This window comes from Vanessa tameamea, chromosome 21 (genome assembly GCF_037043105.1).
Source record: "Vanessa tameamea isolate UH-Manoa-2023 chromosome 21, ilVanTame1 primary haplotype, whole genome shotgun sequence".
NCBI lineage: Eukaryota > Metazoa > Arthropoda > Insecta > Lepidoptera > Nymphalidae > Vanessa > Vanessa tameamea.
Window position 1 is genome coordinate 9,227,598 of NC_087329.1, and position 12,618 is coordinate 9,240,215.

The window sequence follows — 12,618 nt, forward strand, 5'->3', positions numbered from 1 at the left end:
TATTAATTTTACTATCAGCAATCGTGTCATAAATTTAATTAATTTCATATCATATTTTAGTAGATTCGCGCGGCTGCATTGTCGATTATTCTAACATTAAAACTTTGCAAGAGAAAGTGCATATTATGCATGAGTATCGATTTAATCAATAATACTTTTCTTTTATTCGTTTAAACATTTAGATAACGACTTCGAGTCACTGTTATATAATAGTTATATATCATGTTTTGTCAAACGTCGGCAATGTAAAAAAGTCGCTTCTTGTAATGTCAGTGTTTATGTACAGGGGTGATCAATCATTGACCGGTTTAGATGCAATCTTCCTGTATAATTGGTTAGTCAAGTGCCTGTCAATGTCCCATTTCTGGGGTAACATGCAAGTGGAACACATTCGACTTCAGTCAATTAATTTATGGACACCCTACTAATTTTATATAAATTTACTAAGATTCATGTTTAACATTGTCATGACAACGAATTGGTCCGGTTGCTAGTTAATAAGGCCGCAGATCCTGAGGTTCTAGGGTATAATACTTGGTGATGCTAAGACAAAGTAACTTTGCAACGGCACTCTCCCATGCCACGGAAAAAACGTCCTAAAGAACTCTCCACGATCCTCTGTGTGAGGGACGAGAATGCCACTGCACTGGACGTTATTACAACAGACTCGGAACCATTATAATTTATTTGTCATAAACATTACTCCACGCGAGAGACAATGAGATTTTCGAAATAAGTAATGATGCATCTAAACGAACAAATAATACAATTCGAATGGACATTCGTGCAAATGTCAATTACGAAATACTCAACAATTCTCTCTATGAATATATCACTATCTTTTTCATGGCATTTTTGCGTAATTCGTCGCTTCGCGTTCACTTTACTATACCTGTATAGCTATATCAATATTATTGACGAAGCGCTGTGACCTCGAAAACTTCTGTAAAGGACGGACTTTTATTCGGCACCTAGTCCTAGCAGTGGGATTTTGAGTCTGCTCCTTGCGAAATAAAAACAAAATAGTAATAATAATTGGACGTCCGATTAGTAGAACGCAATCTAACCCGGACTTTACTATTAATAAATAACTTTCGTTTATGTCCGATAAACCACATACTTTCTTATATGTGTGTCTTTCACGCCGTATTGGGTATCATATTAAGAAGCCACATCTTGTAATCAAATATCTACAAGGACATTGCGGTGGAGCAATAAGGTCATTTTGTTGTCTCGTTCCTTCTCAAAAAGATTCTGAGTACACGGGTGTAGGACCAGTTCTTAAACCAAGGAAGTCCAGTGGTAAACATTGAAAATTTTGTTGGATAGATTATACCACATCCTTGCACCTTGATAGTATTATGATAAACCCTTCAACTAGTGAGGAGATTAGCCCTTAACCTTTAGGCCAGTAACATCCTGTAAATGAGCTATTTATACTTTTTTTTTTAAATAATGTATCAGATATTTTTTATTTTATACTCGTTTGAAATGTCTTTTTTTAATTTTTAAATACAGACGTATAATGTCTGGTCTACGAGAGTAATTATTGATTTTCTTAAACAGTAGACCTGGTTTTTTTCTATTTTAATTGAAAATGTGTGTAATTGTCAATGTTTTTTTATGGTCCGAAGACAGACGGATAATGAACTTGCTGATACGTGGTCTACCAATATTAATGGTCGTTATTTATCAAGTATAATCCATCGATTAAATTGACAATGAACTGTCAAGTTCGTGTCTGTAATGATACCCGTCATTTAATTGCGTGTTCGGACACAATAGGCTTGCATAAATTAAGTACTTATCGAAATGTGTTAACAAAATCATAATTAAAATTTTGTTTGTGGAACTCGGCATTGAGCAAAAACGATTCGAAGATTTTAAAAGAAATTCGGTTTGAGAAATGTCTTCGTTTCTTCAGATCGAAAAGGTTCACGGAATCGGGGGCAGGAAAGTTACTGCGGTAAGAAAATGTAATGAAATTAGCGTATACTTCGAATAAGCAAACCTTAAATGAAGATAAGGATTTTTTAAAATAAAGTTTTAAAAATAATGACCATGTAAACTTAGTAGGTCAAAGGATATTGCCATCTCTTTCTTCAGTGTGGGTTTAAAAAGGATAGAATGTTTTTTATTTCCATAACAAAATAAGTAAGAGGATTAACCTCTCATTACTACAGTGCTGATATTCTTACAAGGTTTCAATAATATAAAAAAATATTGTTTTCATTAAAACGTTATAAAAGCCACTTGTAACGAACGTTTTTGAATTAATTTGTGACCTTATTAAAGTAGGCCGTTTTAATTATGAAAATAACTTAAGAATCGACTTTTAAAAAAAGTCGTAAAAATATGTATTTATTTCATTGTGCCCCTTTCCAAATATATAATATGTTACAATTGGTCCTCTGCCCCAACACTTCGCTGGGAGATATCGCTATACTGATAAAATTATGTATCTACCTATATCATGTGTGTTGTTAAGTGAAGAGCGGTTTCGACTAAACAAATGAATATTTACAAACACGATTCTAACGCAATATTTTCACCGCAGTAGGTATGTATAATAATAATTTATATGTATATAAACATCAAAGTCATGTGTATATTTATTACTCAAACGCTCTGCTTAAACTGGAAATGTTAAATTAACTGAAAACACGATTGTTTCATGACGGTGACGTGGAAAAGGAATTAGATATAGAGTAGCGAAATTTGTACATATATTATTTTTAATGCCTTGTTGAACTACCTCGTTGGTCTAGTCAACTAGTGGCCCACATATCCCGAGGTTCTGCATTTAAACCGCAGGTTGGCTACATATTCGGTAATAGCTCGGAAGCTGGAAGTGTGTTCCCCCGTGCTTTGGAAAGCACGTACAGCAGTTGGTCCGACATCTTTATCATTTTTATATATGGTATTTAATTACATTCTAATCTGTTGCAGGTCTGCATTCAGATCTGTCACTGTCGTCTCTGGACGGTGATGAGAGAGAAACATTACGACGTGGTGCGCTCGCTGCAGCCTGCGCAGACGCAGTTGCCGCTTACGCAACACTGGAAGGGTCACGCGTGAGGGACTCAATCGCCGCGCACGCACGTCGTTCTCTAGAAAGGGAGAGGCAGATTGACGAGAAGAACGAAATAATAGCTGATCTATCATCTAAGGTAAGTTTATATATATATATATATGTTTTTCAAGCAGACTTCAAGCAGACTTGAAGTAGTTATTCGTATATGTCCTTAGATTTTAAGAAGATTAAGTCATTCCGTAAACGGTTGATGCGACGTCAGAAATGGGAGAGATGTCTCTTGCCTTGTAAACGTTACTCGCGCTGAAGATATAATGATGAGTACGGTGCTTTATCAGAATCATTTTCATAGTTTCCTTGTGATTTTTATGGCAGGCGGTATCAGTAGGCGGTAGGCGGACGGACTGCTACCAAGTGTATATATATACACAGGTTATGTAAATAACCCATAAAGGATAATAAGTTTCACTCTTTGTAAAGTGCCAAACCACATGTAAATAGAGTACTTAACTAATAGTAATATTTAATTATAGTCATACTTATTTTGTAAATTCATATATATAAACTTATTTTTGTAATATTTACTTTTTGCGCTCATAAATTATTATTATTATATTATAAGTATATTGTTTGTAAATATATTTTCAATCGATTTTCAAAAAAGGGTTATACAACTTTCTTTTGATTTTTTCAAGCGTATATGACGCGAAGTCTTCGATAAATTAAGAGTAGAGTGAACCTTGGTTTGGATGGACGTGTTCCACCTTCGTCTTCATCTACACTTTTCATTAGGTGAGATGGAAGAGAAAGGCCTATTCCATTGCAACTATAAAAAAAAAATTGTAACCGAATTAAACCAAGAATTCTATCTCATTTAAATTTGATAAAAATACAATCTTAAGTGAATCTTCACTCTTATCTCATCTCCTCATCTTATTTATATTCCTAACTAGATGTCAACCGCAGACTCGCTCGCGTTTTAGGGCTTGGTCCTAATGCCCAAGCTTTGAAATTGTAAGGCATATAAAAGTACGTATACCTTCCTTGAAGTTCAAACTTACTTCATCCCAAATTTCATAAAATTCGATTCAGTGGTTTGGCTGTAAATGAGCAACACACAGACAGAGTAAATTTCGCACCTATAATATCAGTATAGATAATTCACAATTTTGTATTTTGTACGTAGCTGTTTACAGAAATGACTGAGTCAAGGACTGCTGCCTTCCACCATCAACAAAAAACTTATGTTATCTTGTCTGTTACACGTAAATTTATCAATGTGATAGAATGTAGTCTATCTGTTTATAGTCCTTATACTGTCGTATTTATAGTACTGTATACAATCTTTTTGATACGAAATTTCATTAAGAACGCGATCCTTGCGTCATACGATAAATAATCCAGTGAACACGGTCAATTGGATAACATCGAACAAAAATTCATAAAAAGCCACCACTTAAATATATTATGGACTAGCTACCCGTCCTGGCTTCGCACGAGTTGAAAAAGGGTCTACAGATAACTGTTTTATTTTATACTGTCCGGTTAGGTATATGACTCCACTCCCCCTGACGGTAAGTGGTAGTGGAGTCCAAACGCGAAGACGACTGGTACGGTCAGCAAGAATGAGCTACACTAGTCGCCCTCGCCATGCCGTCCCGCAAGATGCCTCTACACGTCTCTTGTTGGTGCTAACCAAGTTAAAGGGGATGTACGTTACTCGGCATGATTTATTCCGACATATCCAACAAACATCTCCATATCTGTACCGATTGACACACAACCTTAACGAATTTGAAAAACAAATCTTATTCAAGAATCACTCCGTCGATTTGATTGACATAACTTTGTTTTTTCAAACATGTGTCAAGAGTAATTATTGAGTTCCTTGTCGGTTCGTCTCGGTAGAATCTAAAGTCCGAATCGATGGTGGCTTTACAATTAATACGAATTTGGTAAATGACGACTAAAAACTGCTTTCCAAAAGCCTTCTTGAATAAAGTATACGTTGATTTGATTTCATTGATGAAAACTGTAACAAGTTTTGAGTTTATCGCGTTCAGACAGGACATGGTTTTTATATTATTTAATGCCAACAATAATTTCAAAATAGCCGACACCAGACGAGTGACGTGTTTTTTAATATGTCTCCCGAAGCGTCTTTGGGCTGAATTACAAAGACAAAAACTTATATATGTTAAGCTAATTATTTAATTGTATTTAAGTTATTAATCAATAAACACATTAGAACGGAGAACACAAAATAAAAATAAAATATTTCAGTGTCCTTGATACCCCGCAAAAGCAACTCGAACAACATACTATTGATACGAGAAATAAAAATAAACTTGTAACCCCTACTTTCCGTTTGCATACGGAACAGAGAACGTTTTTGGGCAATGGTATACGCATATATAATAAGATACCGGGAAATGTAACCAATTTACCATTTACGAAATTAAAAAAGTTTATTAAGACTAAATTAATAAATAAGTCTTATTATTCATTAAAAGAGTACTTTTTAGATAAAAATGCCTGGATTTAGTCTCGGGTTCCATCACAGGACACTTATTATTGTAAAAAAACAGCATCGTAAATCTGTTTATTTCAAAAGAGCAACTATGCGAGTTTCTTGCCGTTTCTTCTCGCTGGAGGCTGCTTTCCGAAACGGTGGTAGTATTTTATATTTGATAACCTCCGTAGTTGAGTAGGGTGTACACCGGTTTTCATGGGTACGCCACTCCGAGGTCCCGGGTTCGATTCTCGGCCGAGTCGATGTAGAAAAAGTTCATTAATTTTCTATATTGTCTTGGGTCTGGGTGTTTGTGGTACCGTCGTTACTTCTGATTTTCCATAACACAAGTGCTTTAGCTACTTACATTGGGATCAGAGTAATGTATGTGATGTTGTCCAATATTTATTTATTATTTATTTTAATATCGACGATTCAAAAACGCTTCGTTGTGAAGTTTACTTGAATAAAATTGATTTGATTTGATTTAAGTAATGCTGTTTGACGGGAGAATATTTGATGAGAGGGTACCTAACCAGATGGGCTTGCACATATCCCCACCACCAATTAGGACTCTAATCCAACTTCGACTGATCCGCAACTGGATCGGTTTGTTAATAGTATGAGAAAACGGCTACGATTGCAATAAAAATATTGTTAACGATTAATTGCCAATTCGAGAGTAGAATTGTCCCCAGGATTTTATTTTGTCTGACTGTAGCGTCCGCCGTCACAGTGAAGCCTTATGACTGTTCCATACAAGTGAAAAAACAAACGACGGTGTTTGGTTAGCGATTGTTCTTTATAAAGAAACCCGTGAAAGTGTCACGTGTAGATCATCTCCTGAGTAATTGACTAGTCCTTGATGTCGCCGTGGCCAAAATTTGAAATGAGGATATTATATTGTGTAAGAAACTTATCCTATAGAAAATTCTAAAAATAGTCACCCTCTTTAATAATATTAATTATTAAAAAGTTATTTTTGAGATCCGTCCAGTTAGATGACTTTATGAAGGTCCGTTTAGTTAGATATCCTGTAGGTTATTTCATCTCTAAGCATCAATACCTTATACTTTGTTTCGTTTTAAACGTTTTTTACGTGGGATTCTTTCGTCGGCTGTCTTCGGTACGGAACGAAGTGGCTTCGGGATCGTGTCAATATAACGCATCCGTGGCCCGCCCGTGTCACTCGGCGTAGGTCTCCTCTGGGGGCGAAGATGATCTCGTTCATATGGATGGAGTGAAGAGTGCGGACTCCTCGCCAGTAAGTAAGACAACGCGAAGCTATCTCAGTTCACGGCCCCTTCTTTAAGCCCCATGAAAGACCATTTTAAGCCCCGGGGTTGTGTGAGGTCCTAGGCGACGCCTTCGTCGTCTCCGCCGAGCGGGATTAGCTCTCTCCTGTTCCCAAACATGACTATCTTACCATATAAATGCTTGGCGCCCGAAATTAAAAACACACTTATGAAATTTAATAGTACACGTTGATAAAAAAGAGTATTTTATAAATAATACAATAAGCTCAATTAATGCTTATGCGTGTAGGTTGTTTCGTCCATTAAATGTAATTGAGCGCAATACGTCCGAGATTAAGGTAAATAGAACCATGACAATTTAGAACAATCCTTTTAATGTAATGCTTACTACGAATCAGTCGTTCCACATAATTCAGATAGGGTTGCCAGCCTTTTGATTTCCCTTGTCAAATTAGTTTTAGAGGCGTCTGAAAATGCTGTTTTGAAACAATTTTTCAAAACCACTAGCTTTTTCCCTTCATACTTCTTTTGGCGCGTTATGATAAGTGAGTCGAGAGAATTTTTACGATACGCGCGCTCGCTTAAACCGCCCATTAAATTTCAAGTCGCTCGAAATAGACAACTTCACAACTTAGCTTATTTTACAATATTTATTTTGTTACAAATTTAAAATGTATGTATTTAAATTCATAACTGAATGTTATTTATTATATTTAATTACCTGAATCATAATCATAAGTAGATTATTATTGTTTTATTGAAATACATAATTTTCTTGCAATTGAAAACTATTTTTAATTATGACCAAAAAATAAAAAGTGAGAAGTCTTTTCTTTATATATGTATATATGTTTTTTGAAGTTAATGTAAGCACTGAAATGTTATTCTTTAAATAAATTTAATTAACTCATAATCCTATCAATACCAATAACACGCCGGGGAACGAAAATCGCATTTCTTTGTCAACCTATTTTAACATTTCTGTTAAATACGAATCATATCAATAACAGATGTTTAAATTCAACGATAGTTTTTTGTACATTAATTTTTATTTACAGTTCATAGAATACATGCGTTAAAAAGAACACTACTATTGTCATTTTAAAGCAACTTGTTACAAAAAACAATCATAAACAATATCAATAAAATTTCCGCTCGTATATAAAATATAATTTTATTAGTGAAAATTAATTTTAATAGCATAATTTCACGTTTAATTCGCAATCTATTTCACAAATGTTGGCAACATTTAGCGAACATTATGTTGAAAGTTGAAGAAACATTTATTATTAAGCATTTGGTCTGTGTTGCCATGTATGAGAAATTAATTTAACAACCTGTGAATGTTCCGTTGCTGGATTATTTTCTTCTTAAGAAGTTAAGAGCTTATTCCATAACAAACAAACGGGGTTATATATGGTGTCCAAAAATTCATCCGATATTTAGCTTCACTGTATTCTTTCAACACCGAGAAAGAGATTAATTTTAATACAAAAGCTTTAAGCACAAAGAAATAAACAAGTTACATGGGATTGATATCTTCGTCTAAGATACGTTTTAAGCAACTGATACATTTCAACTCTTATTTATAATACCTTTACGTTTAAAAAAAAAGGCGTTGCGTTTAAAAATAGAATTCATAGTCTGATTTGCAACTTTAAGGAGGTTGCCTTGAAAACGAACTATTTATTTCAACAAAATATTAGTGTATTCTACTTATACTACGATATTTATAAGACGCCATGGCAGACAATTAATTTATTTTTTCTTTCTCATAATCATATAAAAAAAACTAAAAAATAAAAAGGCAATGATTATAATGGCGTTATATCGTAACAATGGCTGTTTTAACCGTTGCTTACTTCAAATCGATGTGGAACAACATTGTTCACGGTATTACCACGGTTATTTCGATACCGTTTACTCGTGATCGGTATAAATTGGTTTCGATACATCGATTTTTTTTTATACAATGATTGATTGATATATTAGCGACGCGTTGATTGAATGGTGTGCGTTAACGCACTTACCGGCCTCGTTGACAGTTAAAGAAGAAAATTAAAATTCATTTTCAAATATTTTAACAGAAAACCAACGGTCTTCAAACCAGGTAGCCCAAATCGAAGATACGAAGTATGATTAAATGGGTATTATAATATAGTAATATACTAGTTTCTGCCCATGACTCGCCCGTGTTTTAGGTAGCAGGTGTTAGGGATAAGAGTAACTTATGAACTATTCCTGACTATATTAAAGATTGAGAAACAAACATCAACCCATCCAAACTTTCGTATTTATAATGTTTTTTAGTATTAATTTACTTATTGCATATTTCATGTTTACAATGTGTGTTTAACATTGTCCTACAAAACCAGGAGATCAATAATTCAGTCTCGTATCACAAACTTAGTGTTACTGCTAACATACTTACTAAGTTATGTAGTTATATAATACTATATTAAGTTAAATAAGACATACATATAACAAACTAAACAACTATTAAATATTTTTGAAAATAATATTAACCTATATTACTTTAGGAACACAAAATATTAAAAACATAAATCATGTACTAATACGAAAATAACTTAGGGTTTATAAGCAAATAAATATACATATCTTAAAATAAACATTATTTATATAAATCTTAATTCTGTATATATATATGGGCGTTGGCTAGAACCACTTAAGAATACCCGCTTTGGCCCAAATTCGATTAGACGTATTAGGAACGTGGCACTACCGTATTATAATACGTAGTTAATTATAATTAAATGATTAAAATAATAATTATTGTTAAACTATATTATGAACTAGATATTTTTTTGTTGATATAGATTTTAAGATACGCATTGTAACTTGAGACTGAATACAGAATTATTATTATTTTCACACGATATTATGTCTATTTTTTAAAACAATTAAACCCAAAGTAAATTCCAGATAACCTTTGATATATATCCCACATTAGAAAAGGTTACCTTGGCAAATGAATTTATTTTAATCTAATATTAGTTTTTCGGAAAAGTACATCGTTACGACCACACATTCGCCCACGGTGCAAACTACAATTCCGGTTATCTTGATCTAAATATTAGAGCCAATTAACCTTAGCCAAATTTAAAGAAACGAAGGTTTTTTTTTTAAATCTCTGTGTATATTTTTTTAGAATGGCAACATTGACTCACGTAGTTTACGTGCTAAATATGTATTTTTCCATCAATAATAAAAAAGTTTTATACTAAATTCCCACCACAAGAGGATAAAAGCCAAATAAAGAACATTTTACAACAAATTATGATATTCACTGTGGATTTACGAAAAAATTAATTTCCATTTTGAAATCCCACGAAATACATATGTAAATTTTGGGTTTGTTTATACTAATCCTACTTCGACTGAATTTTAATAATAATACTATATTGTTTTTTACTCTATATGTGATATATATAATTAAAATAACATAAAATGCATATTTGTTACGTCAATAGTCTAAAACGAGGTGAACTCGCTACTATTTATATGTATAATGGAGGTTTTAAATACTATATAATATTTAAAACCATTTACGTCTTCAGTTATAGGGCTTAGTAGTTTCTTTAGGCAATACAATAAACTCCCCCCCCCCTCTGATTAGTATAGATATATTCAATTAATGAAGATTAATATTTACTGATTTTTTTTTTCTTAATTGATAAATAATTTTAAGGCCAACCTCGGTACTGAATTCCTAATTTAAACGAGTCTTCATTCGAAACCAACACAATTGAGTAGTTATGAAAATAAAAGTAAGCGTTCGAAATCGAAGGCCAACTATTTGTGGATTTCTTTTAAGTATCGCATAACCGTGACAGATGCTTGCAACTTGATAACGACCATTTTGAATTTTGTATGTACACGTTGGTGCAATATACATTAAATAACTTCTTTATACCTTAACACGTCTTAACAAAAACATTTATACGTAACTGAGACATTACTTGCTGAAAGACGATGTACAAATTAGAAAATCTTGGCGTTAATATAAAATAACGTACGTACGTACGCATTGGCGATGTATGGAATGGTTAAAAGAATATTGCACGCACTTGCACGTCCGTATAACTATACCATAAAACAGATATAAAAAAATAACTTACGCAAATGAATAGAGACAGATGACAAAAATTATATAATTTATTATATTAAATTATATATATTTATTAGCAGGTAGTTGTCGCCCGCAGCATCGCTTACGTTTTAGGGGTTGGTTCGTGCCTTCCTTGGAGTTCAAATTGGCTTCATGCCAAATTTCATCAAAATTAGTTCAGTGGTTTGACCTTGAAAAAGCAACAGACGGACAGACATAGTTACTTTCGCATTTATAATATTAGAATGTATAGATTTAGCTCACCGTGTAATTTCGTTTACCTATGTTTTCAAATATGTAAATATTAATTGCATCTTTGTCTCATTACAGTTATCAGTGGCAGAGGTTGAACTTCGTGCGGCCGCTGAAGAGAGGGATAAACTTCTTAACGATGCCAACTACAACAGCCTGCAGAACGACGAAGCCGTTACGAAGGCCAGGCAAGAGAGGGACGAAGCTATTGAAAGAAAGAAGGCCGTGGAGGTAAGATAGCCGGATACACGTTTAACGAAAAATTCGCGTGAATTTAAGGAATAAAGTTGGAACAGTCCGTAAAAGCTTGGGAACATTTTGGAAGATTTAGTTTTCTGTGTGTGCATTAGAATTAAGTTATAAAGAGGAACGGTGTAAGTGTTTGTCAAAGTTTAGAAGACAATTAATAATTGCATATAATTCGTATGAATTACCAATTTATAAATTAATAATAGATGTATATCTTAATATACTCTTTAAATTTGATAAAGTCAGACACGCGTGTATAAGCTTCCCACGAAAGACAGACACTTATCTAAGTATCATTGACAATTTTAACTGCATTTACCAAGCATGGTCGCTCCATAGAACTCCGCTATATTCGGGATAAAAAGTAAACTTACAGTTTTATTATAACAAACTCGAAACTCACCGCAGAACACGAAAGTAAAATATCAGAAAGTGATATGCGAGATTCACCCTAACAATTATTACATTAAAAGGATAAAGTAACGGTCTTTAAATGTCCCACTGTTGTGCTAAGCCCTCGTTTTGCGTGTGGCAGAATTTCATTGAAATTAGACGACAAGTTTCCTCATGATATTTTACTTCACCAATAAACACGAGATGAATTATAAACACAAATTAGGCACATGAAAATGCTTGCCTGGGTTCGAAACCGCAATCACATTGCAATACACGCTCTGACAATTTCGGCTCTGTTATTATTTTGTTTTTATTCTATAATATTACTACTATTAAAAAAATAAAATAACACACACATTAAACATTTCAGTCCATCAAAATTTAAAGAATGAGAAACTTACTGGTCGAACACTGCTAACGAAGTCATTTGATTGGTTTTTTTTCGTATGAAATCGTTTGTCTAAACTATAGTTTTGTACTATCCAGGTGGCACTGGCAAAGACCAGAGTTGAGCTGATGCAGGCCAACAGCCAACTGTACGAGGCTGTCCGGCAGAAGATCGATCTAGGACAGCAACTGGAACAGTGGCAGGTATGATATCACAAAGCCATCATTTTAAATAAGCTTTGTCTTAAACACTTCGAACTTCCCGCTATAAATGTCGTTATCTGAATGAATTTGAATATTAATTTTTAATGATAATTTTGTCATAAATTATGTATTTACTTAAGATGATAAAATAGTATTACAGTATTCATTGATTTTCATGTAGGCTGTATACATTTATTTA

The 12,618-nt window shown here is 33.5% G+C and overlaps 1 protein-coding gene across 1 annotated transcript in view; it reads left to right on the forward strand.

Annotated features, from left to right (window-relative positions):
* LOC113395519 (bicaudal D-related protein homolog) overlaps positions 1-12,618 on the forward strand; it is a 107,027-nt gene that overhangs the window by 89,920 nt on the left and 4,489 nt on the right. The window contains exons 6-8 of the mRNA XM_026633114.2: positions 2,950-3,170; positions 11,262-11,414; positions 12,315-12,419. Of these exons, the coding sequence (XP_026488899.1) occupies positions 2,950-3,170; positions 11,262-11,414; positions 12,315-12,419 (479 nt within the window). The remainder of the gene's footprint in view (positions 1-2,949; positions 3,171-11,261; positions 11,415-12,314; positions 12,420-12,618) is intronic.